The 27074-nt window shown below is 40.6% G+C and overlaps 1 protein-coding gene across 1 annotated transcript; it reads left to right on the forward strand.

Annotated features, from left to right (window-relative positions):
- The first annotated feature begins 1657 nt into the window (after window positions 1-1657).
- ZFX (zinc finger protein X-linked) lies at window positions 1658-25969 on the forward strand. Its single transcript, XM_034074320.1, has 8 exons — window positions 1658-1741; window positions 7487-7575; window positions 8045-8611; window positions 17362-17511; window positions 17709-17852; window positions 17939-18073; window positions 20500-20640; window positions 22145-25969. Exons 2-8 carry the CDS (start codon window positions 7515-7517, stop codon window positions 23329-23331), a joined length of 2385 nt encoding a protein of 794 aa, XP_033930211.1. The 5' UTR covers window positions 1658-1741; window positions 7487-7514; the 3' UTR covers window positions 23332-25969.
- The last annotated feature ends 1105 nt before the right edge of the window (window positions 25970-27074 follow it).

Genomic DNA, 27074 nt, shown 5'->3' on the forward strand with positions numbered 1-27074 from the left:
TTTCTCTGCTTTTGTTCCTTTGGCTTCTTCCATCCCAACAAGAACATTTACTTAAGCCTACTTTACATTAATATCACATGTACAGTCAAGCTCAGCAATTTTTCTTAAGGTAAATGTTTTAGGACACCCTTCTGCAATACACATCTGGGTTGAGCCTACAGAAGTTTAAGTAAAACTCAATGGAATTAAATAAAAGGAATTAATTTTTCAAGTAGCATGGTTTTTCTTCCATTCCAATCTGCATAGTGCAAGCAGGGTGTATGTTTACCACATGCTATACTGAAACAAACAACAAGCACTGCCCAAATTACATTTTAAGCCTGTGTGTTAAAATAGAAAAGTCTAGTGCCTAAAATTAAAGCTGAGTCAAGGCTGAACCCAAAGGCTCGTTTGCAACATAAACATTGCATGCATGCTGTTCTGTTCCAGATAAGTCACATTTGCATCCTTTGATAAGTGCAACAGCCAATTTCCTTCCAGTTTACTTAAATAGCAATAACAGGAGGTGAAGCAGCCTGCTCAAGCCCTGACCCCACAATTACATAAGAACTCCAACCAAACGAGTGTACTTCCTCATCTGTGAGGTTAGTCTTGGTACACAATTTCTGATGCCTCAGAAACTTCAGGATGCACCTTTCACAGATGAATAGCAATTCTTAAAATAAGTAAAAAATAAAAAATAATTAACTTTCACGACAAGGACGAGAGCAAACTGTTACCCTGGACTCTGGTTTTGATACCACATTATTTCCAGTTTTCTACTGTCCACAGAAGGCGATCCCTGCCAGCCCCACTACTGCTGTTCCCGGGGGATACACGAGTGCCAGATGGCGTGGGGAGAGCCGCACGGCGACGTGTGGAGGGGCTGCCTCCTGCGTGGAAAGCCGGAACTGCGCCTGCCGCCACCCGGCACCGAGCCTGATCGCTCCGTCGCCGTTCTCGTTGTCCCCAGTAATTCCCACCGATAGCCGCGCCCCACGCAAAGGTGACCTGAGGCCACGCAAACCCCGACCCAAGGCCTAAGTCCGCCACAGCGCGGCGTTTCCGCACCCTAAAAATCCACCCGTCGCCCCCCGGCGCGCAGACGCGCGTTAAACACACCAGCAGGGCGAAGCGCGGAGCCCGCAGGCCCAAATCCCCGCGCCAGGGCCCGGCTGGGCCGCAGGCCTGGCGGCCGGCGCCGCAGAATGGCGGCCGCAAGAGGTGGAGGGCGGGGGAGGCTCGCCCGGGCGGCGCCAGCATGGAGGGGCCGGGAGGGGAGGGGGGTCCCCGGGGCAGCCGCTCCGCTTCGGGGGCGCACGCTGAGCCCCGAGCTGCGCTTCGCGGCCGAGCTGCGGCGGAGGCGGCTGCAGGAGGAGCCGCAGGGAGCCGAGCGCCACCGCGCCTCCCCACCCCCCCCCTCGCCGCCGCCACCCCCCCTACCCGCTCCGGCTCGCCTCGGCCGGCAGCGGCCCCCGGCCCGTCCGACGGCCCAGGCTCCGGTGGGCGGCTGGCCCGAGGCAGCGGGCAGCGGCGGCGGCACGCTCCCTTCCGCCTTTTCCTGGGTCTCTCTCGGGCAGTGACGTGACGTGCTGACGGCGGGCCCGGCCCGGGGAGCTTGGCCGCTTCCACTCAGCTCCGAGCTCGGCCCCTCCCTCCCCTCCCGCCCGCCCGCCCCGCCGCAGCCGCCGCCGCCGCTCTCGGCCCAGTCGCGCTGAGAGAGGCAGCGCCGAGGCGAGCACCGCCGCCCGTCACCCGTACGGTAAGCAACCCCGGGGCTGGGCCCTGCCGCCCGGCCGGGCTCGGGCCTTCCCCTGCCCGCACCAGGCCGCAGCGCAGGCCCCGAGGAGGCCGCAGCTAGGCCGCGCCAGGTCTCCGGCAAAAGAGCGGGCCGCAGCACCCAGGCCGGCGGGTTCCGCGCTCCTAGCGCGGCCCTGGGCAGCGGGAAGGGCGGCGTGAGGGGAGCGGAAGCAGAGGGGGGTGGTTGCGGGCCCAGGGGGAGGCGGGCGAGGTCGGTGCCAGGCCCCGGGCCCGGCCGAGGGGGGTTCGGAGAGTGTCTGGAGGAGGAGACAAAATGGCGGCGCGCGGGGGGGGCGGTGTGTGGGGGGGAAGCGGAGGGCTCGGGCGCCATCTTGAATTAATCGCTCTCCATAATCCGTGCCTCGGTGCAGGCCGGGCCGGGCCGGAGGGGGGAGCCCCTGGCCCCGCTCATCTCAGCTCCGGGCTGCAGGCTCCGGAGAGGGAGAGCCCATAGCCTCCCCACCCCCGCTTCTCCCTCTTCTCCCCCGCCTCTCCCTCCTCCCCGCCTCGGCGCCTGCCAGCCAGCGAGTCGCAGGGGAGCTTGGCGTTTTCCGGCCCGCGGCGGCTTCCTGTACGGCCGCGCCAGGCCTGACAGCCGTGCCCCCTCCTGCCGTGACTCCATCCCCTTGATCTGGTCCCGGCCGCACGAGAGTTCGGCTGGGCATCGATCGGAGGTTCGTCCTCAGCCTCCTCGGGGAGCTGGGTGTGGAGGCGCGGGCCCCCCCTTGGCTTCCCCTTTGGTGCTGGTTTCTTCTGTTTATCCCCTCTCCTGCAGAGGCCCCCAGCTGAGTGGAAAGTATTTTCAAAGGGACGCCCGATATTGGTTATTTTCCTAATCTGGGTTTCGTTAAGAATTAGCTTAGGTGTCATCTGACGCACAACATCCCTATGAAATTTGGAGAAAACGTATTTCTGTAACCGGCTTGTGCAAATACCCACACGACTGAACTACAACAAAGAGGAAGAGACTTGAGATTTTTATTACAAAATCGCAGTGAAAGCGGTATTGATTCTTCTGCCAAAACTGAGATGCATTAAGAAATAAACAGCTAAATGATTACATAGTCACATTTGTAACATCGTTTTTATTTTTCCATTTATTCACCTCATAATAAGGGGGGTTATTTCCAAGATAAGAATTAGGTAATACTGGGGTATAATTCATTTAACCTTTCATGTGTGTGTGTGATTGAAAGCATGTGTGTCCATTGCATTCTATGTAAGTGGGTCATGTAGGGAGAGTTGTGACACTGCAGCAGTAGTGTAGACTGAACCCACAGTTGTCTCATAACCACAGCGAAGCTTCGGCTAGCTCGGGGCTCTAACCCAATTGGGACATGCAGGGTGTGCTGCAATTTTAAATGGGATGTAGCAAGGCAGGATGGGAATTTGGTTATGGTTGTACAGTAAGTCATCCCAGCGTAGGCAGGGATTGGGGCTTGGGCATGAGCAATTTTTGCTGCATTTGCCTTGATTTTTCTGGGAAGTTTTGCTGTGTTGGAATTTGGTTTGTGCCCTTACCACAAATAAACAGATATACTGTTCTTTCCTTAAGAGTAAGCAAAGTAGGCAAAGGTCTATTTTATGTATCTTTTTTTTTTCATAAAGGTGGTTTTTCTGAAATTTTCACTTTTTTGTCTCTTAATTTTTTTCTCTTTTTTTTGTTGTTGTGTGTGAGAGCAGAGAAGCTGTCAGTTTCTAGCATAATAAAGCTCTTTCTTCCAAGGAAGTCTATTTTTAAGGTTAGTCTGGTGACAGCTCCTCTGTTTCTTTTTGTTTCATTTCTATTACCTTGCTAGGCCTATTGAGTCCAGGATCTGTAACGTGGCAAAACTAGTGCACTGCATCTGTTGCTTCTCTTGACTGATTGTACTTGAGATTTACAGAAAATACCCATTTTTATTTTTGAAGGTTATTTTATTCCTAATAGTTTAATACTGTTTCTTCCATTTCATTTTTTGCATGTCCTTTCGCTAGAAAATGCTGCCTTGACTTTCATAAAACCAAACCCAGCAAAGTCTCTGAAGAAATAGGTTAAAATATATTTGTAAGAACTAACTTTACAGATGGAATTGGGTGTATTTCAGGCTTGTGTTAATTCTTCATCCAGGTGAAACTGGCTTAGACCTAGCCCAAGGAGAAATGTAGGTACTTAGTTTTTTCTGAGGTATAAAACCTGGATTTAGGTGCTTGGTCTTTTTCTGATGTAGTGGTAGAAAAGCAGTTCCCAAATTACTGAGATTTGAACAATGAGCTGTGTAGATTTGGGCACTGAGAAGAGCTAAGAGTGGGACATGGTTGGGCACCTGCTTCTTCTCTGGGCACCAGTTCTCTTTTGAAAGTTAGATTCCCAGACCACAAGTGAAAATTGATTCTGTCCACTTCCGTGCCAGAACCTGTTCCTGAAGAACATATATATGAAGCTGAAATATTCTGAAAGAACAGATGAGTGTTTCTACCTTTCTTGGAATCTTGCAGGAAAATTAACTGCTGGAATTGCTTCTTAGCCTTGTACCCACAGAGCTCAGGGTGCTTGCTAAGGAATTTGAGGGTATTTAGTGTGGTGCTTGCAATAAGCTCTGGTATTTCTTGTGTTGCAGAACAGTGCCTTCATCATGGAACTGCCGGTTGGTACAGAACCATGTGGCTGTACCTCCGTTTGTGTGGCCCCAGTGCTGGCCCACTGCTCAGAAGAGCAAGCAGGAAGGAATAGTGGTTTCTCATCTATTGGGTAGAATGCTTGAACCCTGAAATGATTTCAGGATGTTTTTAGGGATTTTTTTTCCCTATCCATGATGAATGCCTTGATGTCTTTTTGGACTGCAGATTTTGATTTAGGCACCCTTCCTCCTATAGATAGTTAAATCCTGTTTTAAAAGTCTGCATCCTCTTCTGGCCCTCTTTCTGCAGCAAATTTCTGTGGAGAGTGGGGTCTGTGCCCTAGTGGAGCACTTTGAAAGTTTTCATGGTCCTGTACAGGGGTAAGAATTTTTGTGCATTATTTGTTGGCTGGGCCTGGGTGCAAAAGGGCATTGTGGGAAACCTTATTTAGGAAGAAACCCATTCAGTGAAAGGGTTGGTGTTTTTTTCTTTGGAAGAAGTGCCAACATTTAAATATGTGGCTTTTTTAAGACTCTTGTCTTGAAACCCCAGGAAACTTCTTCAGTCTGTGGAGAACCTGAGCTCTTGTTTCGTGGCATATTATATCTCTGTAGATGTAAAGACCTTGCCAGTATAGAAGAGGCCACACTTACACAGAGAAGGCAGTTAAAGGTCTCCTGGGCTGTCACTGCTGGTGGCAGCATCTCTATGAAACTGCACTGCTGTGAACACTACAGAGTCTTCTTGGTTTTAGCATCTGTTTCCTGGAATCCGGGCAGCAATGAGATGGTGTCAGTGTGCATGGAAGCTGGGGAGTAGTGATTGCAACCTTTTGGTCTCAAGGGTGAAGAGGATAGGAGGATGATGAGGGAGAGCCTCAGTCAGAGAGACAGACAGTGAGGAATCCAGGGAGAGGATAGAGAAAGTGTATGCATGAATCATAAGTAGGAATTTGTGGTGGAGTGGTGATCAGGTAAGTGATGAAAGCAGGAAGTGGAGAAAACAAATGCCAGTTCCTACAGTAGCTAGTGGTTAACTAGCTAGTTGGGTGCCAGCTGGTCAGAGGCTATTATGTGTGATAATACAGTCCTCAAAAGCATAGGTAGAAAGAGCATCTTGAATTTTCCCAACTAGCTGGACAGTGAGTGCCATCTTATTACATGTGTGTTGCCCGAGGAAAAAAGGCAATTTATTTCTGCCAGCTGTTGATCCTCCCTGCCTCCTCCCCAGAAAATCTCAGGATTGCTGATAACAATCTTTGCTACAAATTGAGGAATAGCAAGGTTTTGAATGATGGGAGTGTGCTGGAGTTACAAGTTGAAGAGCTGAAATGAGCGGGTCAGGAGTTAATGGATATAATGTAGGTATAGACACACAAGAAGTTGTAAAAGAAGCAATAGAAAAGAAGAAAGTAAGCACGGAAGACAAATGCCGACAAGATGGGAAGATGGATAGGAAAGACATTTGTAATAGACTGGCTGGGTGTGTACTGAATAGATGGAAATAAACCAATTGGGTATGAATAATTCTTGCTTAAATGACTTTGTAGGAAACCTTGTTACTCTGTTCTTGTTTCTGTGGCATGGCAGAATTTGATCGATCAGTCAAGCTGCATCTTGCACCTGAGGCTGAGAAATAAATTTTCTTCTGCTCTTGGTTCTGAAAGGGCATCTGGGTGAAGAGCTGCTCCTGTTAATAGTGGGTGCTTCTGACAGAAATGCTTGACAGAATAATTGTGAGGTGATTTATATCCATCTGGACACAACAATGATCTATTGACGCAGCTGTCTTTAAAACAGGCCATCCAACTGAGCATCACACAAATAGTGCAACCCCTTAGACAGTTATTAGGTTGACACTGCTTTTCCTCCAGTTCAACTTCTGGCTGTATTTCTCCCTCAACTTATAAAAATGTATTTTCTGATACATAAATTATGCGGTTAGGTGCAGAGAGTTTGAGCTAGAAAAATGCTGAAGTTTAGAAAATACTTGCTACAGATTATGGTTGTAAGTTTGTGGCTTTGAGTAGCTGCTTATTTTTTTTTTCCTTTTGTATGGTAGTTTTGCCCATGAAGGCTTAATTATGTAAATGTTAGTTGAGATCATTTGGAAAGGTTACGACTCTTGTAGAGAAATCTTTCAGATTCTGCCCAAGGTTTCCACGTCTTTTGTATAAGTATCACAAGAATGGGAGATTTGTGCCTATCACTGTCAAAAATGTTTGGAGGAAAGAAAATTGCATCTTCCACTTGTACATCTTCTGTTACCTCTTGCTGGTTCTGCACCTAGGAAACTAGTTGGACTAAGTGCAAGAGAGTGGTACAAGTTGGTGTTAGATCACATTTTACTCCTTTAGGTTTGCCTGATACTAATTGTACTGCACATATGTGAACAGCAAAATTTAGATTGCATTTTCAGATTTTTGTAAGTATTTTAACTTTGCGGTTGTGTTTGTTTCTTTTGTTAAGAAGATGGAAATCTTCAGTTGTTATTATGTATTGCGGAAATGTTGACATTTGGTAGAATATAACATTCAATAATTTTTGAGAACCTGTGATAGGTACTTTGTCTTGGGGCAGGAGTTTTTAAAATATTCACACATTAGGGGTTTGAAAACATGATGTTTTGTTCTGGAAGCAGTTTACATTGGTTATTTCAATTCTTGAAGTGACATAAGAGTAACCTCCTCCTGACCACCCAAGTATGAGCACAGTGGACATCAAAAGTGCTGTGCATTTCAGATTATTAGCTGTCTGCTTTTAACTTGCCTCATTGATTTGACAGCACTGTATTCCCCTCCATCTAGAAGACTTAAGTGTGAACTTGTCTAGATTTTGGTTATTTTTTTTTTCCTTCTAAGTTTGTAAGGAAATAAAAATTTCATACTCCTTTATCAGCTGCTTCTCTGATTGTGAGGTTTTGAGAAGTGGACCTATGGTGTTCTAGAGTTATTATTTCTGGAAACCCAAACAGAAGTATCCTAAAGTCAAGAGCTGTTACCTGTTCACTTCCATGTGCCCAAAATTTCTGTTTTTCACTGCACAGGGAGAAGCAACCTTCAAAGCATAGTACAAATTAAATAACCTTTCTTCTTTGCCTTCTACAGAAACTGTGACTGATGAGAGTTAAAGGCCATGGATGAAGATGGGCTTGAATTGCAGCCGCATGAGCCAAATGCATTTTTTGATCCAACAGGTCTGTCAGGAGATAATATGTAGATAAGAGTGCTGACATCAGATGCAATTCACTGTCATTTATTTTGTCTTTGCTTGGAAGTGCTGTGCTTCATCAATGCTTTTGTATAGAGTAGTTGCTTTAGATTTTTTGGTTTCTTTTATTACTCAGCAATATGAATTTATTGCTTTTATTACTCAGCAATATGAGCTACTGTTCTGTCAAGTAATAGTTGTTTGGGTGTTGGGGAAGAGTCTAAAAATTGAAATCTTTTCCAGGAGAAAAAAAATGTTGACTTTAGTTATGTTAGCATCTGCTGAGGACTGACTTTATCAGCTCACCATATATCTACTTACCTTAATTGTGCAAAGGCTATTACCCCTGTTTTACTGAATGACAACATAGTGTAAAATAGAAGGGATTTTGATTACTGACCACCTCATCTGAGTTAGTTTTACAATTTAACTGCTATTTTAATTATGTTTTTCAGGAGCTGATGCAGCACATATGGATGGAGATCAGATTGTTGTGGAAGTACAGGAAACAGTATTTGTTTCAGATGTAGTTGACTCAGATATAACCGTGCATAATTTTGTTCCTGATGATCCAGATTCTGTAGTAATCCAGGATGTCATTGAGGATGTTGTTATCGAGGATGTTCAGTGCCCAGATATTATGGAAGAGCCAGACGTATCTGAAACTGTCATTATTCCTGAACAAGTGCTGGACACAGACGTAGCTGAAGAGGTTTCTTTGGCTCATTGCACTGTCCCAGATGATGTTTTAGCTTCTGACATAACAGCAGAAACAATGTCTATACCAGAACATGTACTGACAAGTGAGTCAATGCATGTACCTGAAGTTGGACATGTAGAACATGTAGTTCATGATAATGTTGAAGAAGCAGATATTGTCACTGATACTCTGGGAACGGATGTTGTTTCTGAGGAAGTTTTGGTGGCAGACTGTGCATCAGAGGCAGTGATTGATGCCAATGGAATTCCTGTGGAACATCAAGATGAGAAGGGCAACTGTGAAGATTACCTTATGATTTCCTGTAAGTGTCTGGGTAAAGCCATCAAAATTCTTATGATGTGGGCATTGAGTAGTCCTTGAACTGAGGGAGGGCTTACAAGAGATTTTCTGTATTACTTAATGAAATGCAGATCTCACAGATGTACTCAGATGAGGATATTTTTTAGGAACATATACCAACTAGAAATGTGGTGAAGCTAATGGAGAGGAATACAGGCAAATGTATGTCTGATGATTATAAGCTGTTTCTGTAGTGTTTTATAGTGTATGAAAAAAGAGTAAGAATTTCAGTAAACTAAATGCCATACACGTAGTAATTACTGAAAGAGAATAAATGTGGCAATGTTTGAAAACTCATGGGAATGCAGGTTACTAAGATTACTTCCAAAACATGGAGAAAACAAAAGAGAGAAGTCATGGAAAAGAGAAAGTAAAACTCCTAATGTTTTGAAGTCCAAGTTATAATTTCTTATCTTTGTCTTGTTTTTTGCTAAGCCACCAGGCAACTATATGGTTTTCTTTGCTGTTAGGATGTGTTTTGTTCTCTTGATCAAACAAAGGCAGGAGGTACACTGCTAACGAAAAGAGTAGCTATTGCTGCTCATAGCTGTAAAGCAACTGTGGATATCTTAATCTCCCTTAGGAACAATGGCACAATCCATTTGAATCATATTTCAAAAGCCTTAAACTAGAGGGTGGAGAAAAATAGAGCATATCATCAGTCTTTCTACTGAGAATATCCATTTGCGTGAACTAGAGCTTAGTTTAAGTATGTTACTTAGAATGATTGCTCAGTGTAATTACTTAGGAACATGAGAGTGTCACTGCTGAACATTTGTTTGTCATAGAAATAGAAACACTTTGTTAGGCTGGTTTGTTTAATTGTGATTTCAGGCACTTCAGTTTTGTCTAGTGTTGAATGACTCCATTGATGAGGTATACTTCATGCTCTGCTTCAGTTACTTTTTTGTTTCTGGTTCCTGTGCCCCCCCCCTTTTTTTTACCTTTGGACACTTTTTTTGAAATGTATAATAACTTGTTTTAATTTTATATTCTGTACTTATGGATTTTAACGTTGCTTCTCCTTACCTAGGATCACTGCATTTCTTAATTTATCATCTCTTGAGTTCCTTGAGTAACCTTGTGCAGCCATGTTTTGAGTTTATATGAGGTACAGTTAATTCTCTATTATCTGGGAAAACAATTAAATGGGATAATGCAAAATATGGATAACACAAAACATTGTAAAATTAAGCTGCAGGATCATACTGAGGTGAAATAGGTCAGGGATGCTGCTCTCTGAAACAGTATTTATCCAAACTAGTAAGTGTACTCTGTACAGTATATTTCAAATACAGCTTTCTCATTCTGGACTTGAGTTAGATCAGATGAAAACAGCTCAAATGCTTCTGCAGCATAGTTAGGCAACAAAGTGGATAATCCACCTATGCATAATTGAGGCCTGACTGTTTAAAGGCTCTGGTGGTGATCCTTACCTGTGTCTTACCCCGAACTGTAGCTCTCAAAGGTGCTGTTGCTCCTGTCTCTCTCCTCACCCTCTCCCTGCAGGCTGTCATCCTGCAGCATGGGCAGCCTCCTGGGGCTGCTGTCGTAGGAAGACCTTGCAAATACTGTCTGTGTAAATTCAAGTGAGAGGGTTGGGTAGATACGTGTCTCATTCAACCATTGCCAGTGGCTGAATGAGGGCAGCATGTCTTGGTAGATGCCATCTTGCATGAGCCTTAAAATTCCCAGCTGGGAAGTCTTCTTAGAAGTACTAGTTGTCAACAGGTGGTAACTGTCAGAAAACACAGGAATTTGTGCAGTTGTGCTGGGATATTCTCTGTTTTCAGTCATGTATTTTTGCAGTTTCATACTGTACTTAATATTAAGCAGTTCTTGATAGTCCTGCAGTGTACTTTGTTTAGATCCAGAACTTCAAATAAGGCAGCATTTAAAGCAGTTGTTAAGCTACAAAACATGCATCTCTTCTATTTGTGTTTAAAATACTGTGTTCTACAATTCATTTTAAAGGGAAGTTCCCTATTACTGCCTACTGCATTTAAAGCCTACGTAACAAGTTCTTCAGGTTGTGAAATCAGAGTCTAGTGCTTTTCCATCAAGTAAAGACTATCTTGCCAAATACGTATGGAAAACATTATTTGAATTAATTTCCATGGGGTTTTTTGCATCCATAGTAGATGTGTTTATTGATCTGTTGACTGTCTCAGTTCTGCAGTTGAACTCAGCAGTAGGTGGTTTTTAAAAGGTAATGACATCAGCCAGGATTTTGATTTTTTTTTATCCTAACCTGTAAATTCTTGATTCTGGCAAACCTCCCAGAACTGCTGGGGCTGATGTTGGAATGTAATCTTGTCTACTATTACAGTAGACAAATGTAGCTGCTCTCCAGATCTGGGAGCTAGAATTTGTTCTTCAGGATGCTTTTGCCTGTCTTCTTTTAGCCTAATCTCTTGCAAAGCAGGGAGTGATATTTTGTGCTCTTTCTGTCGTAGGTTTCACAGTCTGTATTTTTCAATTAAAGTTACTGGCAAAATCTTTTTGCTATCTTACCTTGTGGCTCTGTTCATGCATTTCCATTTTTGTTCCTGAAGAACTGAATCTACATAGATTTTCTTAAAATAATTTTCTTAGCTTTATACTGAAAACAGCTGTTTTGAAATTACAATATATGTGTACTTTTTTAATGTTTTGTTTCTACCTTCTTTCTTGGTTCAGACTGGTTTGTCTTTTCAAAGAGTACAGTCCCTGTGGGTTTCATTCTGCAACTTTGCTTATTAAACTCAGTATTTTAATATTTCTTTTCCAGTTGAGATTTAATTTAGCTTCTGTATTGATACGCCTTTGTTTTTTTTCATTTCCAAGATGATGTTTCTTGGTACAGCTTGTATTATCACTTGCCTTTTGATACACTCACCGTTTTTCTGAGATGCTTAGTCTTTGCACTCAAGCTTCATTTGTGGTCCATAGTAGACTTGAGGCGTAGAATCAGTCATTCAACAAAGAATGCAAACTGCCACTACTTAGTAGCTTGAAAAGAATATGAGGAGATTTGATAAATCAGATTTTCTTCCACATATGCTGTAACAAGCCAGATCATGAGTTTGGAAAGAGTAGATTTTACTCTGGCTCACACAGGTACTAATTACATGGTAGAAAATTGTAAGGCTTGGAAAATCCTTTCTCTGTGAGACTGAGATAAGCTAGTGTTTGTCAAAACAATAGGAAAAAACCCCAAACCTGCATTTACTAACCAATGAGAGAAATGCATGAAACCTGGCCATAAGATGGAAATGAGGATTTTTTTGCTTTTCTGATTTTATTCAGTGTGGCAAAAACTGGTTCTGTAAAACTGAAAGTTGTACTCTGATATACTCAATTAGAATAAAAATAACAAGGCATAAAGGCAGTTGGATAAGGGAAGTCTAGAGAGAAGGAAGGGTAGCCTAACAAAGTCTAAGCTGCAGTTTTGGATATTATATGGTGTTTGCAAATATAGGGGCTCTCTTAGGTCCATCCATATATCCTTACTTTGCTCTGAGTTAGAAGTGTCTTTTGTTTGTTGTATCTGAATTAACACTTCTGATTACAGGAGTTGGAATCCAGGGTACTCGGAGAACAATGATTGCATCTCTTCATAGATCTAGGTGAAACCCATGGCATCTCATCATTGTTGGACATTTAGTTTGAAAGCAGTGGATCTGATCAACAAAGCCATTAAGTTCATGCCTTCATTAGGGCTTCTAGTCAGGAAAGCAAAATGCTCTTATTTACCTTTTTAGCATAAATAAGTACCTCCTTCTTTTTCCCTGGAGGTTCTTAAAGATGCAGGAAATCACATTTTTCTTTATATGAGGTAGAACTTGCTGCCAGGCCTCTGCCTGGCCACTAGAATGGTACCAACAGTTGTCATAGCCGAGGCTGCTCAGGAGGTCACTGTCAGAAGTGATGGAGATGAGAGTGCCTTTGGACTGAGTGATGCCTCACAGCTTAGTCTGATTTGTGTGCAGGAAGAGATAGAAGGACAAGCATTAGATACTCAGGAAGTTCACCTCTCCTAGATTTCTGCCCTCAGGGGAGCTTCAGATGCGTAGGGTATACTGTTGCTCATGTGTAATGGCAGTGGCATTGAAATCAGAACAGGTTTCTTTTTTCACCCAGGTTAGGAAATCTGATTCACTGTTTAAGAAATAACTGAATGGTAAAACTTCTTTAGTAGAGTATAAATTCTTGCTATCAAGTGAAGTACAAAATATTTCTATTACAGAAGACTGAACAAAGTCTGTCTGGGGAATAAAGCATGCTTCTAATCTATTTTGGAGGAAACAGAATAGTTAGCAGTGACTTTTTGATTAAGAATGGTTAAATAGGGTTGTTTATTTTGTAAGCAGGCAAGAATCCTATGACATGCAATTTTTTAGCAGCAGAGAGAATCACTTGTGAATGTAAAAGCTGCCAAAATAGATAATTCACATCTGATTGCTCCATAGACAGATTTTAAGATCTGTTAAACTGATGTAGAGACAGCCTTTTTCTTAGAATGTTTGTAAGAACTGTTTCAGTGTGTTACTTTGTAGTGAACAGCCTCTACTTGAAAAAGATTGGAAGTTTCTCCCTGCTTAAGCGAATTTTAAATTTTGCAGTCCTTTTATTTTCCTTATTAATCCCATATTGAGGAGAAATGGTAGGAAAGAATAAACATAAAAACTTACAGAAATAAAAAAATGCAGTTACAGGTATTTGCATTTCTCTAGTTTGAAGTAAAAGACTGCAAGACTTACAAAGTCTGTATCTGCTGATCCATTAAATATTGGATATAAAACACTGTAAACAACTCACTGGGAAATTGTATGTATCATGGTTAAACAAAAGATTTATCATTTAAGCAAATGCAGTATGCAGGATCTTGGGCTGGCCTTTGTGCTTCTGTATTGGGAAACTGGCCTCAGCTGGGTTTTAAACATGGTTTTGAGTATCAATGCACAGGAGCTTGTTCCTGTCCCAGAAATGCCATTGGACATAATAGGAGGGTAAAGATACAGGAAATTCATTGAGCATTATAGTTTATGAAATTATATGATTTTTTTATTATATGAAATGTTTTCTAGGAGACAAATGCTGTCATCATGATAGAACCCATCTTACTCTGTTGCTAATGTTGCCTGCATCTTTCATGTCTTTGCTTTACTCTTTGTTCCTCTTTTTTTTATCAGTTGGCCTCTTTTTGTTGATTTTCTTTTAATATAAATGATAGACAGACTTTAAGTATGCCATGTCTTTCATGTTGTGTGACACCTTTCTCATCTGTTTGTGCTTTTAATAAAATACAAGCATTATCTTTATATGGAAGCAATTACTGCAACATTGGAAAGCACATACGGTTTTTAGTTGTTTATTGCAGCTCATAGTATGTAGAGGAAGCTGCACTAATCAGTGAAGTCTGTGTGGGACGGTAGCAAACTAACCATGGAATGCATTCTTGGAGTTTACATAAAATAACATTGTGTCTAATAATTTTTTTCTCTTTTTGCTTTAACTTGGAGAATTAGTCTGAATGCACTAGTTCACTGCAGTAAAGCTGCCAGCTAGTAGATGGGAAAAATACCATACACTTAAAGCTCTGAGTGTTCAGTTTGTATCTAATTAAATGGAGGCACAAGGTATGACAGCACTGGAATAATGCTAGCTTGAACTTTTTTATAGCATGTGACTTGTGATTAGTTTACTACCTGCCCAGCGTCTCTACTTGAAAGGGAATGGTCTCTTATAAGCTTAACTAATACTTTTAAGTAAGCTTAACTAATACATTTAAGTATTTTTCTGTTTGTTTTTGTTATTTTGGAGAGGAACGATGTGAGAGAAGATCAGTCATGTATGGGTATTTGTGGGATCTCTTGATGGGCTGTGAATGCAAATGAAAAATCATCAGAGTTCCAACTTCAAACATTGATCAGTCAAGTATTCATGAATATCATTTTCTTTGATTGTGAGTCTGAGATACGTTGAGAATGCAGAAACACGGGGAAAGTGTTACATAGAAATCAGATTTCATACATGCTGCCAGAGCATCATCAGTGAATGAGTATAGATAAAAACTCATGTAGCCATAGGACAAAATACCATAGAAATGGTACTTTGTGCAATAGATACCCATTCTCTTTCACCTTGTTTGTTTCTTCTGATGTTTACCTTTTTTCCTACCTTTTTCTTTCCACCCTGTCTTTCTTCGTATTACCTGTTCACTATTATACTGCAAATACTATTACTTTTCAAACACATCAGAGACTTTAGTTTTCAAGTGATTTTTTTTTCCTTTTGGAAAAGGAAAAAAGAAATGTTGGCCTAATTATTCCTGTACATCATTTTCCTTACAATTCAATGGTGCCATTAAAGACTATTCAAACCAGTCACTACATTTTTAAACCACTGTTGAATAGGGAAATTGGAGATAAATAAACTCTGAATTGTGTCATGATTTCTTTTTTTTTTGTAAGATTGTTTAGAAGGTGCCTTTGAACCTTGGAGAAATTATTTCAGAGAGTAAATGGAACATATTTTTAAGATTAGAATTATGTTGTGTGAATATTATCTATGGATACTTCCATATATGTATGGAAGTAAAAACCTCTGTTTTGGGTAAAAGAACCCAGCCTATTTCACATGGTGCATGTAGGTTTGTTTTCTCTCTGGCTGCTTCAGCTATAATTTTCCTTCCTAGAGTATATTCCAGCATCAGTTGAGCTTGGCGGCAGACTTCCCCTTTGGCTTCAGCAGCATAAAATCAGTCTACACTGTTTTGAAAGACTTGCAAGTACACATGTGTGACACTGGCAACAGCCAAGTTAAAGGAGAACAGCTACATAAATGCAGTGTAGGAACAAAAGCAGGCTTTCTTTTTGTCAGTGTTCCAGTGACGTTTGGTTTTTTCATGCATATGCCTGAGAATTTGAGACTGCTCAGTAACTGAATATACATACTGTTGAGTGGAGCGACGTTAACATGATTGAAAAGAACATCTTAAGGTTTTTACTTTTTAAATGCTTTGAGGTTTCAGCTACAAGATACGACGTTCTCCCATGACACAAAGTAATTTTTTAGACATCTTACTGCTCTAAATGTTCTGTACAGTGGCCATTTGTTAATGAATTTGGTATAAGAGATTTTGGTGGGTTTTCTGCTGCTCTTTTGGTGGGGAGAGAGAGACTAATTTATTTCCGTACTTCATAATTTAACAGTTTGTATTTTTTTTGTGGGTAGTAATGCCCAGTTGAGAAATTGTACATAAATACTGTTGTGTTTGGTACATGAGACAGAGCACATGCTAGTTGATCTAATTTAAAGGTTAATTTATTGACTTAATGGCAGGAAAAGAACAGTAATAACATTTTGAGCTTCTTTCTTTTAACTAGATCTTAAAGTAAATGGAAGCGGTGCAGTTACTGAATAGTAAAGCTATGATATAGTTTCAAGGGTAATGAGTGCCAGTAAAATAAGCATGCTTACAATAACTTACTTTGTATGTTCTAAATATAGTAGTTAAAAATTCTACAGTATTTATGGGACAGATCTTACACTTCCTTTAGTTATAAATGTCATGTCTTGCCATGAATTGAAGTTACCCATGGGTCTGAGGGAGCCATGTCAGCCTTCAAAAAGTGACCTTATGCACAAAAAAGTCATAAATTACAGAAGTATGTAATCATGTTAAAAATCTTAAATAATCTCAAAACTTGAGAAACTTCTGGTGCTTCTGAAACTGGGAGACTCTGAATGTCTTGAGATGCTGGATTTTATCTTTGTGAATGCATATCTAGTATTCTTTTCTTTAAAACCCATGCTTGGTAGAGTAAGATGGAGAGTGTGTGCACATGTCTATGTAGGGTCTGTCTTAAAAAGCAGAAATGCATTCTCATAAAGCTGGCTCTTAGCCATGTTTACGTGGGAGGCCTGGGCAAGTCACTGCAATTCAGACTGAAGTGTGGTGTTGGGCATTTCTGAAAGCAAAGAGAATAAAATGGGAGATGATAGTAAGGAGAGTATATGGGGCTACAGCATAAAATCCAGTGCCACCCCTTTCATTGAGAGCATCGTGAGCAATCACTTGAGTAGGTTCACCAGAGTTCTAGCATCAGAGCAGCACTTTGACACTGTGCTTGACCCCTCTGTGTTGAGGACATGAGAAAAGTGGAGGAGTTTCTTCCTGTAGTATTCGTTTAGGTGTCTTCTCTAGTTAGCTGAAGAAGCATCAGTAACACCACTTTGCAAGGAACCAGGTCTGACTGGCAGCAGTAGTACTGCTGACATTAGACAGGGTTGAGCAACAGTTAAATGCTTTTGGAAAAAAAAAACAAATCCGTTAATAGCTTATTAGTTGTGAAGGAGAAAGCAGTTAAATCTGAAAATTAAGTGAAATTATGCTACAGAGTAAGTACAAACATGCTGTTTGTTCCTACCGTCACCTTGCTACAGATCACTGTTTCCCTATTAGCTTTGCCTGATGTGGTGTTCATGCTCCTAGTCATATCACTGCAGCACTCTTGTACTTCCCCCTTAACTAGAAGATATGGCTTGCATTTATTTTTGTATTTATTGTCATTGTTTTCAAGGATATGAAAAAATATGTATGGGTAGGTTCTTTATCACAACCTTTTAATCTTAAACTGCTTCCAAATTTTAGTAATAAAGTAATAAAGTATTTCATTTATCTCTGTCTGTATATGACTAGATAATTGTAACAACTTGTTTTTTTAGTGGATGATGCTGGTAAGATAGAACACGAAGGTTCTGGTGAAATTACCATGGAAGCAGAGTCAGAAAGTGGCTCTTGTAAAGTGGATGGCATTTGTCCAGAAGTCATCAAGGTCTATATATTCAAGGCAGATCCTGGAGAAGATGATATAGGTAAAATACTCTCATTTTGGAATACTCCAACTGACATTTTAAATTTTGCATAATTAGAGGCTGTGGTTTCTCTCAAGTAATTTGTAAAGAGCTGTAGATCTAATGTTAAAGAGTGGCAAACTTAAATTTTTCTGTGGTTTAGTATAGAATTTGAGCAGAGTGTCTTTAAAATATTTTGCTCTGGTCTTCCTAATTAGGGGGCACAGTAGACATTGTGGAGAGTGAGCCAGAGAATGACCACACAGTTGGATTACTTGATCAAAATAGCAGTATTCGAATTCCAAGGGAGAAAATGGTTTACATGACTGTAAATGATTCTCAGCATGAAGATGAAGACCTAAGTAAGTAGGTGGCTTTCATCTGGGCGCAGGGATTTTCACTTTCAGCAGTACAGTGTTAATTTTTTCTTGACTTCTTTTTCTCTTAGATGTTGCAGAAATAGCTGATGAGGTTTATATGGAAGTGATTGTAGGAGAGGAGGATGCAGCAGTGGCCCATGAACAGCAAATTGATGATACTGAAATTAAAACTTTCATGCCTATAGCTTGGGCAGCAGCTTATGGTAGGTAACACTCAATTCTTCCTGGTGACATTGTCTGTGGCAAAATGTTGGGAATTGGTTTTTCGATGGTAGTGGAGTATTTGTGCTTTTGTATTTGTTTTTAAAATTTTAGTTTGAGAACAGTTTCTTGGCATAATGAGCCTAAGAGAAGGAGAAAGAAGTTACAAGGCAGGCTTCTTTTTACTCCTGTTTTAACAGGCATTTCCCTTCATATTTTCACTGGGGGGAAGTACACGAGCTTTCAGCTGAAAAATTGCATCTCAAGTACATCTGTCTTTCACAGTTTTAAGACAGAGTAAGAGCTGGCTTGGGAATAGAGCTGAATATTTTTATTTGGGAAAAAAAACACAGATGGAAATATGTAAGAACCAGTGTAACAGTGAAAAGCAACACTGACCTCTAGCTGGATTTAAGTGTTTTCTAGAAGGAACATATAAATATGTGACTTCACTAATAGAAATCATTAATTGATTAAAGAAACTGGAGAGAGACATCTTAAAATTATAATGGAACTTTGGTAATATTTCCAGCCTGCAGAACCACTTTTTCTTTTGATTGTTAAGATCTGAGCACAAGGTGGTGCACAAACCTGATTTCCAAAACTTACTTAAACTGGTAGACTGAAATCTCATGCTAGAAGTGTTTCCATTGTGCCCCTTTCTCCTAAACAAAGTAGAAGAAATAGCGGGGTAGAGGACAAAACTTGGGTTCTGCATCTGCACAATGTGTATTGTGGTGATGGTGCCAGCAGTCACATGACAGGGAAGTGCTGAGAATGTGATGGGGGCTGGAAACAGAGACAAGGGAAGGGAGGGCAAGATTTCAGGGAGCAGTGTATGTTAAAAGTTGTTTAGGAGATGGGTGGCAGTGCACCCAGAGCCTTATCTTTGGCCATACACTGGTGAGCACAGTTTCAGTGGAGAGGAAAGGACAGAAGCCAGGTAGAGTGGGAATTAAAAATTAAACTACCTGAATTGGAAACAACAGCAGTAGACTGAGCAGTGTATTAAGAACAGAGAGATGGAATGGAAAGGACAATTTAAGAACGTAGGAAAGAGCGAATTATCAGCAGTAAGCAAGGTGAGAAGTGGTGGGAAAGGAAGAAATAATGAAGCATGAAGAGTTCTCAGAACTCTTCTTCAGTTTAAATGTGTTTAAGAGCTGATAACAGTGGCATCTTAAAATGTTAAATTTGTTCTATCCCTGTCTTGTAGCAAAGCCCACTGCCACTGTGCTTTATATTCTGGCAAGTTTTTGTAATTTTATTCTCATATTAGAAATGTTTGGGGCCTGTTTTGTGTTGTGCTCTAGAAGGACTTTTCATGCACCTGTTGCATACTGCACTTTCTACATATGAAATGGGTATTTGCTTTTCAACGTTTGTCACTTGCTGCATTTGCTGTTCCATGAATTAGCATATAGATCGGAATCCTTAGGGTCTGCATGTGCCTTTTCCTGGCTGTGAGTCTTCTTACATTAATCATGAATATTAATTCTCAGCACTCTGCAGAGGGAACAGCTGTTAAGCATCTTGCACTGTCTTCCACTTCAATCTTCCTATCTCATTTGTGTGCTTTACTTTCGCTAGGAACTGTTGGCTTCTGTTGATTAAGTAAATACTTAACCACAAAATTTGTTAAAATTTACTTATGCCCTTAAATCACTAGTGTTAATCTGATTACCAATAAATACCTTCCTGAGTATATAGATATATTTTCTTGTGATTTTCTGTTTGTTTTTCATCCAGTGATACCATATGTGTATTAAACAGGAAGCTCTGTGAGGCAAAAAATGTTTCCTTCTTTCTGTTGCATAAAACTGAGCATGCTCTTTATTTGCAGTAGAAAGAATTTGTGTTAGAGCTTCAGGTGTGCGAATAGTAAGTAGTGTGTTTTGTGGGCAAGCTTATGGGCTGTTCAGAACAGTTCATTGATCTCTGTTCCAGTTATGGAACTTAGTGTGTGAGAAATGTCAGTCAGGTAAATTCAGATTTAAATTCCAGAAGTGAATGGGAGCTCACATGTGAACATATTTCAGGACTGAGAGAGAAATTTGGCACAGTAAATATTGTGACATGATATTGTTCACTGGTGTTAAACATTTGGGGCATAATTAGCAACCAGAGAAATGCAAAAAATGTTTTATTTAAAGGAGGATTTCTTGTGAAATGGAAACCCATGAATTCCTGTAAGTTATGTACTCCTGTAAAATCAGGTTAACAAAGCCAGTGCTTCCAGGTTCATAATACCAAAGGTAATTTATAAGTTACATGCAGAAAAGTTTTGCATCTCATCCTGTACGTTCCTACGATTTGTTTAAATGTCCAGATAATAGTTTATAATTTCTTTTATTACCACTGTAGAGTTTGTTGCTTATAAAATTTGTAGAGTGATGATGGTAGGTAACTTTTTAACTTATCTCATTAGGCAATAATAACGATGGCATTGAAAGTCGGAATGGCACTGCAAGTGCACTTTTGCACATAGACGAGTCTGCTGGACTTGGGAGACTGGCTAAGCAAAAACCAAAGAAAAAAAGGAGACCTGAGTCTAGGCAGTATCAAACAGGTGAGTAGCTGGTGGATGGCTGAACTCTCATTCCTCTGGGGATTTATCAAAAAACAGATGTACTTTACTGATGGTATGTGCATTGACTTGTAAAAACCAGTGATTATTTGGGGAATTCCATGATTCTGTGATTCTATGAATTATTTTGTTGACATCACCACTGTGTCATAAATGAGTGTATATTTTATCGTGAAGGTTTTAAATATGTGGTTGGTTTGGATTGTGGGGGTGCTTTAAAGAAAACAGTCTCTGACATAGGAAACCATCAGTATTGTAGCAAAAAGTTAAAAACCTGTATACTTAACTTGCCACATCAGCTTTAATGTTTAATGTAACTTTTTCAAAGATCATGTTAGATAAATGGTGTTTTGTAGTAGTGCTTTTTAAAAACCCTTTCTGTCATTATTGACAGCACATTGAACAATGCATTTCTTTATATCAGCTGAATAAGTAACTGGAGGATCTCAACATTATATATTAAATTTGGTAGTATACTTCTATACAGTTTCCTCTTTTAGTTGTGAAATAACTTGCTTTGGTGTTCATGCCAGTGTTCTTTGATCTGTAAGAACAGATGCACTGCTTTGGCTGTGGCATTATTTTGTGTCTGCTGTTACTGTGTTACTGTCTGAATGATTTATTTGATTGATAAAGTTGAAAAAGCACACGACTGTTTTCTTTAGTAGCCTTGCCTTAAATGATACTAAAAGTTTCTTTCCAGATTGTGACTTAACTGTAGGAGTTCTGTTTTGTTTAGCACTGAATCAGTAAACCGGCAAATTTTAATCTTGAAGTTTGCTTTTTCTATTTCTAGCTACCTAGCCAGTTCTCCTTCTGAAACATTTTTGGAAAAGAGAGCTTTGTAGCATGCCTAGACAAATTCAGGGTAAACAAATCAGGCTGATGGATGAGTGCAAATAAGTTCCAAAGCTCTGAGGCATCCCTATGTGAAATGTGTTCTCATTGATTGCTACTTGATACCACTTCAGACTGTAACTGTGACAGATGGCACAAGAAGGAGGTGTCAGTGTGGGGACATGTGAGCTGTAGTCAGCAGTAGGTGATTAAGCTGACAGATTAAACTTTATCTACAGATTCGTGGAAAGTCAAAGAAGATCGTGTACTGTGCCTACTACTGTGTAATAGTTTAACACGTTGGCCTCTGTTCTTTGCACCAGCATCAGTTTTTGCATGTATTTACTGTGTGAACTGGGTCAGAATTCTTCAAAGTTGAATTCCTTGAGATGAAGGACAGCTGGGTGATGCTTGGTTATCTCAGTCAAAAAACATTATTTCTTTTCTCCCAATAATAAAACCAAATGAAAGTAGTAATTCCTTCAATTTCTTATACCTAACCCAGTAACAAGCTGGTTTATTACATAGTAAAATTTATGTGTCTGACCTTACTTAACAGTTGAGCTTGTTGTAAAGCTTGAAATACAGTATGAATTGAAGTGTAATATTCTTGTATAATATTACTCAAAGGTTTTTTGTTGTTTTTCAGCAATAATCATTGGCCCTGATGGTCACCCACTGACAGTCTACCCCTGCATGATTTGTGGCAAGAAATTTAAATCTAGAGGTTTCTTGAAAAGGCACATGAAAAACCACCCAGAGCACCTTCTTACTAAGAAGAAATACAGATGCACAGACTGTGATTACACTACGAATAAAAAAATAAGTTTACATAACCACTTGGAGAGCCATAAGCTGACCAACAAAACAGAGAAGCTCATTGAGTGTGATGAGTGTGGGAAAAGCTTCTCCCATGCAGGAACTTTATTTACTCACAAGATGGTGCACAGGGACAAAGGAGTTAATAAAATGCACAAGTGCAAATTCTGCGATTATGAGACAGCAGAGCAAGGGTTGCTGAGTCACCACCTTTTAGCTGTCCACAGCAAGAACTTTCCTCACATTTGCGTGGAGTGTGGCAAAGGATTTCGCCACCCGTCGGAGCTCAAGAAGCACATGCGGATCCACACTGGTGAGAAGCCGTACCAGTGCCAATATTGTGAATACCGATCTGCCGACTCTTCTAACTTGAAAACTCACGTAAAGACTAAACACAGTAAAGAAACACCGTTAAAGTGCGATATTTGTTTCCAGACTTTTTCAGATACCAAAGAGCTACAGCAACATACGCTTATGCATCAAGAAAGTAAAACACATCAGTGTTTGCATTGTGACCATAAGAGCTCAAACTCAAGTGATCTGAAACGACACATCATTTCAGTCCACACGAAAGACTATCCTCACAAGTGTGATATGTGTGACAAAGGCTTTCATAGGCCTTCGGAACTGAAAAAACACGTGGCGGCTCACAAGGGTAAAAAATTGCACCAATGCAGACATTGTGACTTTAAGATTGCAGATCCGTTCATTCTGAGTCGCCACATACTCTCAGTTCACACAAAAGATCTTCCATTCAGGTGCAAGAGATGTAGGAAGGGCTTTAGGCAACAAAATGAGCTGAAAAAACATATGAAAACACACAGTGGTAGGAAAGTTTATCAATGTGAGTACTGTGAGTATAGCACTACAGACGCTTCAGGCTTCAAACGGCATGTTATTTCCATTCATACAAAAGACTACCCTCACCGGTGTGAATATTGCAAGAAAGGTTTCCGAAGGCCTTCAGAGAAGAACCAGCACATTATGCGGCATCATAAAGATGTTGGGCTGCCTTAAAGTCTCTTCCACAGACTTCCGGCTGGAATTATAAAGGAATTTTTGCCTTTCAGGCAGTTTAGCTTATTTTCAAGCAAATCATCTATGATCACACACAAAAAAAAAAAAACCAACAAAAAAAAACATACTGTGCATTTGATTTGTTGCTGTATAAAAATAGGATTATTGCTTCTAGTTGACTTTTATACCTTTTGTTCAATAGCGTGTTCTGAACTCTATTCAGTTTGTTTAATAAATGAAGAAAAGATGGCAACAATAAAAGTTGCATTTAATAAAGTAAACCCTGTCTCTTACTGAATTTTTTAACCATAATAGTTTATTTAAGTCTATTTATCTTACTGACCTCGTTGATACAGTGTCCATGTTAATGCAGTTTTGTCATGAATTTTAAAAATACAAAATTGTCAGAGGTGTGTATAAAATGGGGAATTGTGATGTCAGAGTCACTAGGGTCCAACCTGATTGTACTGTCTTGACTATACAGACTCTGTGGCAGGTTAACTGTTTTCCATTTGAGGATTTACAGATCTCACTTTACTGCGGAAAACCACTCTGCGTTTTAATTCAGGTTTCAGAGAGAAAACTTTTTAAAAATTATTTGGGGCATTTGTTACCTTTTTTGCCGAGTTTAAAAGTGTGCTCAAATATTACATTATTGTTCTGTGCTTCTTTGTCGTTGGAAGGTTTTATGTGTTACAAATGAGTTGCATTTCTTTCACTTGACTGCTGTCTTAATGTTGGAAAGGTAAAATACCATTGTTCTGTTTGCAGAGTTAATAGATCACAACTGTCTGTACGTGCTGGTAAACGTACCTCAAACTTAATGCTTTTATGTATTCTGGTATTTCTTTGAAAGATCTGTTTGTGGTTCAAGTCACGTTTTTGTTGTGAATTGGTTTTAGAATAAAATTTAAGACCAAGAGGTGCCTCAGTTTTGGAAATGAGATACAGTGCGAGCTTCAGAGAGGGATGAAGTGGAGCAGATATGTTCAGAAGGAGGAGAGATGTTTTAACTTAGATATCCTTAATAAGTAACTTATGATAGTAATAGATCTGTTTGTAAATTGAATGTTTTTCCTGAGCCATTAGCAACAGTGTTAAGCTGCAGTTTATTAATTGCTACAGTATCCAGAATTAACCCAGTTCTTTTAATCTGTTTATAAACAGCTTGGAGAACATTACAATTATTATATGCAATTTTACCACCTGAAGACTATTATAAAGTAGCACCGTATCATTTGCTAATTGCAGCATAAGTGTACCAGGCATGAAGTCATGTACCTTAAAAACAACAGCAGAGCGAAAAGCCCTATCTACTTACATGCCAGGTTTTAGGACCCAGCCCTGCTCCTCTTGATCAAATTCCCACTGAAGCCACTGGCTGAGGGAGGATTGTAGAATTCGGACCCCACTGCCTGCCAGATAAGGGTAAATTTGTAGCCAACAATTCAGTAATGGAGAGGGTTCAAATCCCATCCCAATGCTGACTCTTGTCCCTAGGTAGGTAAATCTATAGAAATCAAATGAATTTTAGTGACGATTCCAGGTTTGGGGTGATAAAGGGACAAGTCTTTCTTTTCCAATGTGTGTCTTGCCAGCCTTTTGTACTTTGTTTTGGTACCAAGCCCTACTCCTACTGCTCAGCCCCCTTCTGTTTCACTGTGAGCCAAAATACTTGTGTTTAGTTTGCAGTCAGGAGAGTCAAATGCCATGTTACTACCTTTACTGTGTAATGTGGGTTTTTCAGTTTTGATGCCTGCTTGGCAATGCCCCCAAACTTGTCCAACGTGCTCTTGCGTAACACTGCTACTAGCGGGCTGTGAGTCTTCCATGTGTAGTACCTGGGTGTGCTGCACTGTGCCTTCCTTGAAATCCCAGTGGAGTCCGTGGGTTTCACACATGGCTGTAGCTCTCTCTCTTGCCTACTGATGCCAAACTAGATGCTGTAAAACCAGTAGAGATTTTCCATTCACCTCTTTGCAAAGCACCCTCCTGCGACTCCTTCCTCCCCCCCACCTCTTAAGTTCAAGAGTTTTTCTAACTGGAAACCTGAAAAGCTTGCAAACTCTCTGTAAATTCCCATAGGTCGCCGAGGATTTTAGCCATTTTTAACTTTATTTTTTTAAATAAGCTGAAAGACAAAGAACACAATTTTACACATTTGCTTTCTCTTGCATAGCCTGGAATCATACACACTTTTTGTTTGTTTGTTTCTTAAAGCACAATGTTGGAACTTTTTTTTTTAATTTTTTTTTAATTAAGGGTTTGGTCAAGTGGTTTTTGTAAAATGTATTTGTCTGTATAAAGAGGAAATGAACTATAGTTATTGTTAATGTACTGACATTAGTTACAGGCTAGTTTTAATTCCTAAATAATTTGCTTAGCAAATGCTATAAAATGGATGTTTCAGTTTAATGTTTAAAAAAGGTACAGATTTTTACAAGGACATAATATAAATTATTGTTCTGTAGAAAATACCCTGTTAAATATTGTATACGTCCTGCCCTCTGTACACTTTGTAAAAAAGACAAAAGGAAAAAACAAAATACATAGAATCATATAGGGATGTGTGACATTATTGTAATTGTGTACTTGATAATAACGTGAAAAAATAAAATTCAAAGTATTTTCCTTTTAATGAACGTTCAGTCTATTTGATGCCAGTTCCGAGACCAAGCATTGTTCTGAGGGGGACAGCCAGCTGCAGCTGGTGCACCTCAGCTTCTTTTCCTGCTCCCCCTTTCCCAGCTCATTCTGTGTAGTACTGGGGTGCAGGTGATTCAGTCCCTCATTTGGTTGAAAAGTACCTGTACAAGAGAGTCTGCAGAAGGGCTTCGGAATCTGTTTTAATGCCTGTTTTTGTATTGAAGGATTCATGTCAGTATAATGCCTTTAATGATTTTCAGCAAGGTGGTTACCTGCTAAGAGCTACTGTGCTGTCCCCAAGTGTCCCCACCTCACCTCAAGCCAGAGGAGGTGTACTGCTGTCCTTGTAACTGAATAAAATGTGTTTCTTGGTGCCTTTTCTGGTGTGTGAGCCCTGGCTGGTGCTGCCATTGCTCTTGGGGCTTGGGTCCTGCTGGGACCTGCACCCATCCTCATGCCCTGCACCAGCTCCTTCCACATGCTGGACGGCTGGCAATGGTGAGAGGTGGGGATGGAATGGGCTTGTGGCTGGTGTACCACTGCTCTATGAATGCTTCGAACTAGCTGAATTAAACTGCACGCGTAGGACCCATGTTGGTTCATTCAGCACAGCCTGTGTGTGATCTGACATCAACCCATGGCTCCCACTAACCTGGTGGCAGAAGTGCTGTAGGGTGCTGCTGCCCTCTGTACCTGCTGGAGGCGGTGGAAGGATGAGGTGGCTGTGTGTTGGCCCAGGTCCCTTCAGGGTATTTAGTCCAGTTTACTCTCACTGGATACCTTCAGGAAATGCTGACTCATTCATGCCTCATCTTGGTTCATCCTGCAGCCAGGGTGGCACTGGGCAACACTTGATAATAAGAAGCTGTCAGGCCACATTGCCAGCATCTGCTTTTGATTTGATATGTTTTCTTGTTTTCTCCATCTACCTGATGTGCCTCAACATCATGAAACTATACTGAGTACCAGAGACATGTGGGGTACTGGAGGGTAAATACACCCATTCCTGGCTGCTGTGAGGAAGAGCCAGGAGCAGTTAACCAGCTCAGCAGACTAGCAAATCCCACCCTCCCCTTTGCTCTACCCCCACTTCCCCT

This window comes from Melopsittacus undulatus, chromosome 2, assembly GCF_012275295.1.
Source record: "Melopsittacus undulatus isolate bMelUnd1 chromosome 2, bMelUnd1.mat.Z, whole genome shotgun sequence".
NCBI lineage: Eukaryota > Metazoa > Chordata > Aves > Psittaciformes > Psittaculidae > Melopsittacus > Melopsittacus undulatus.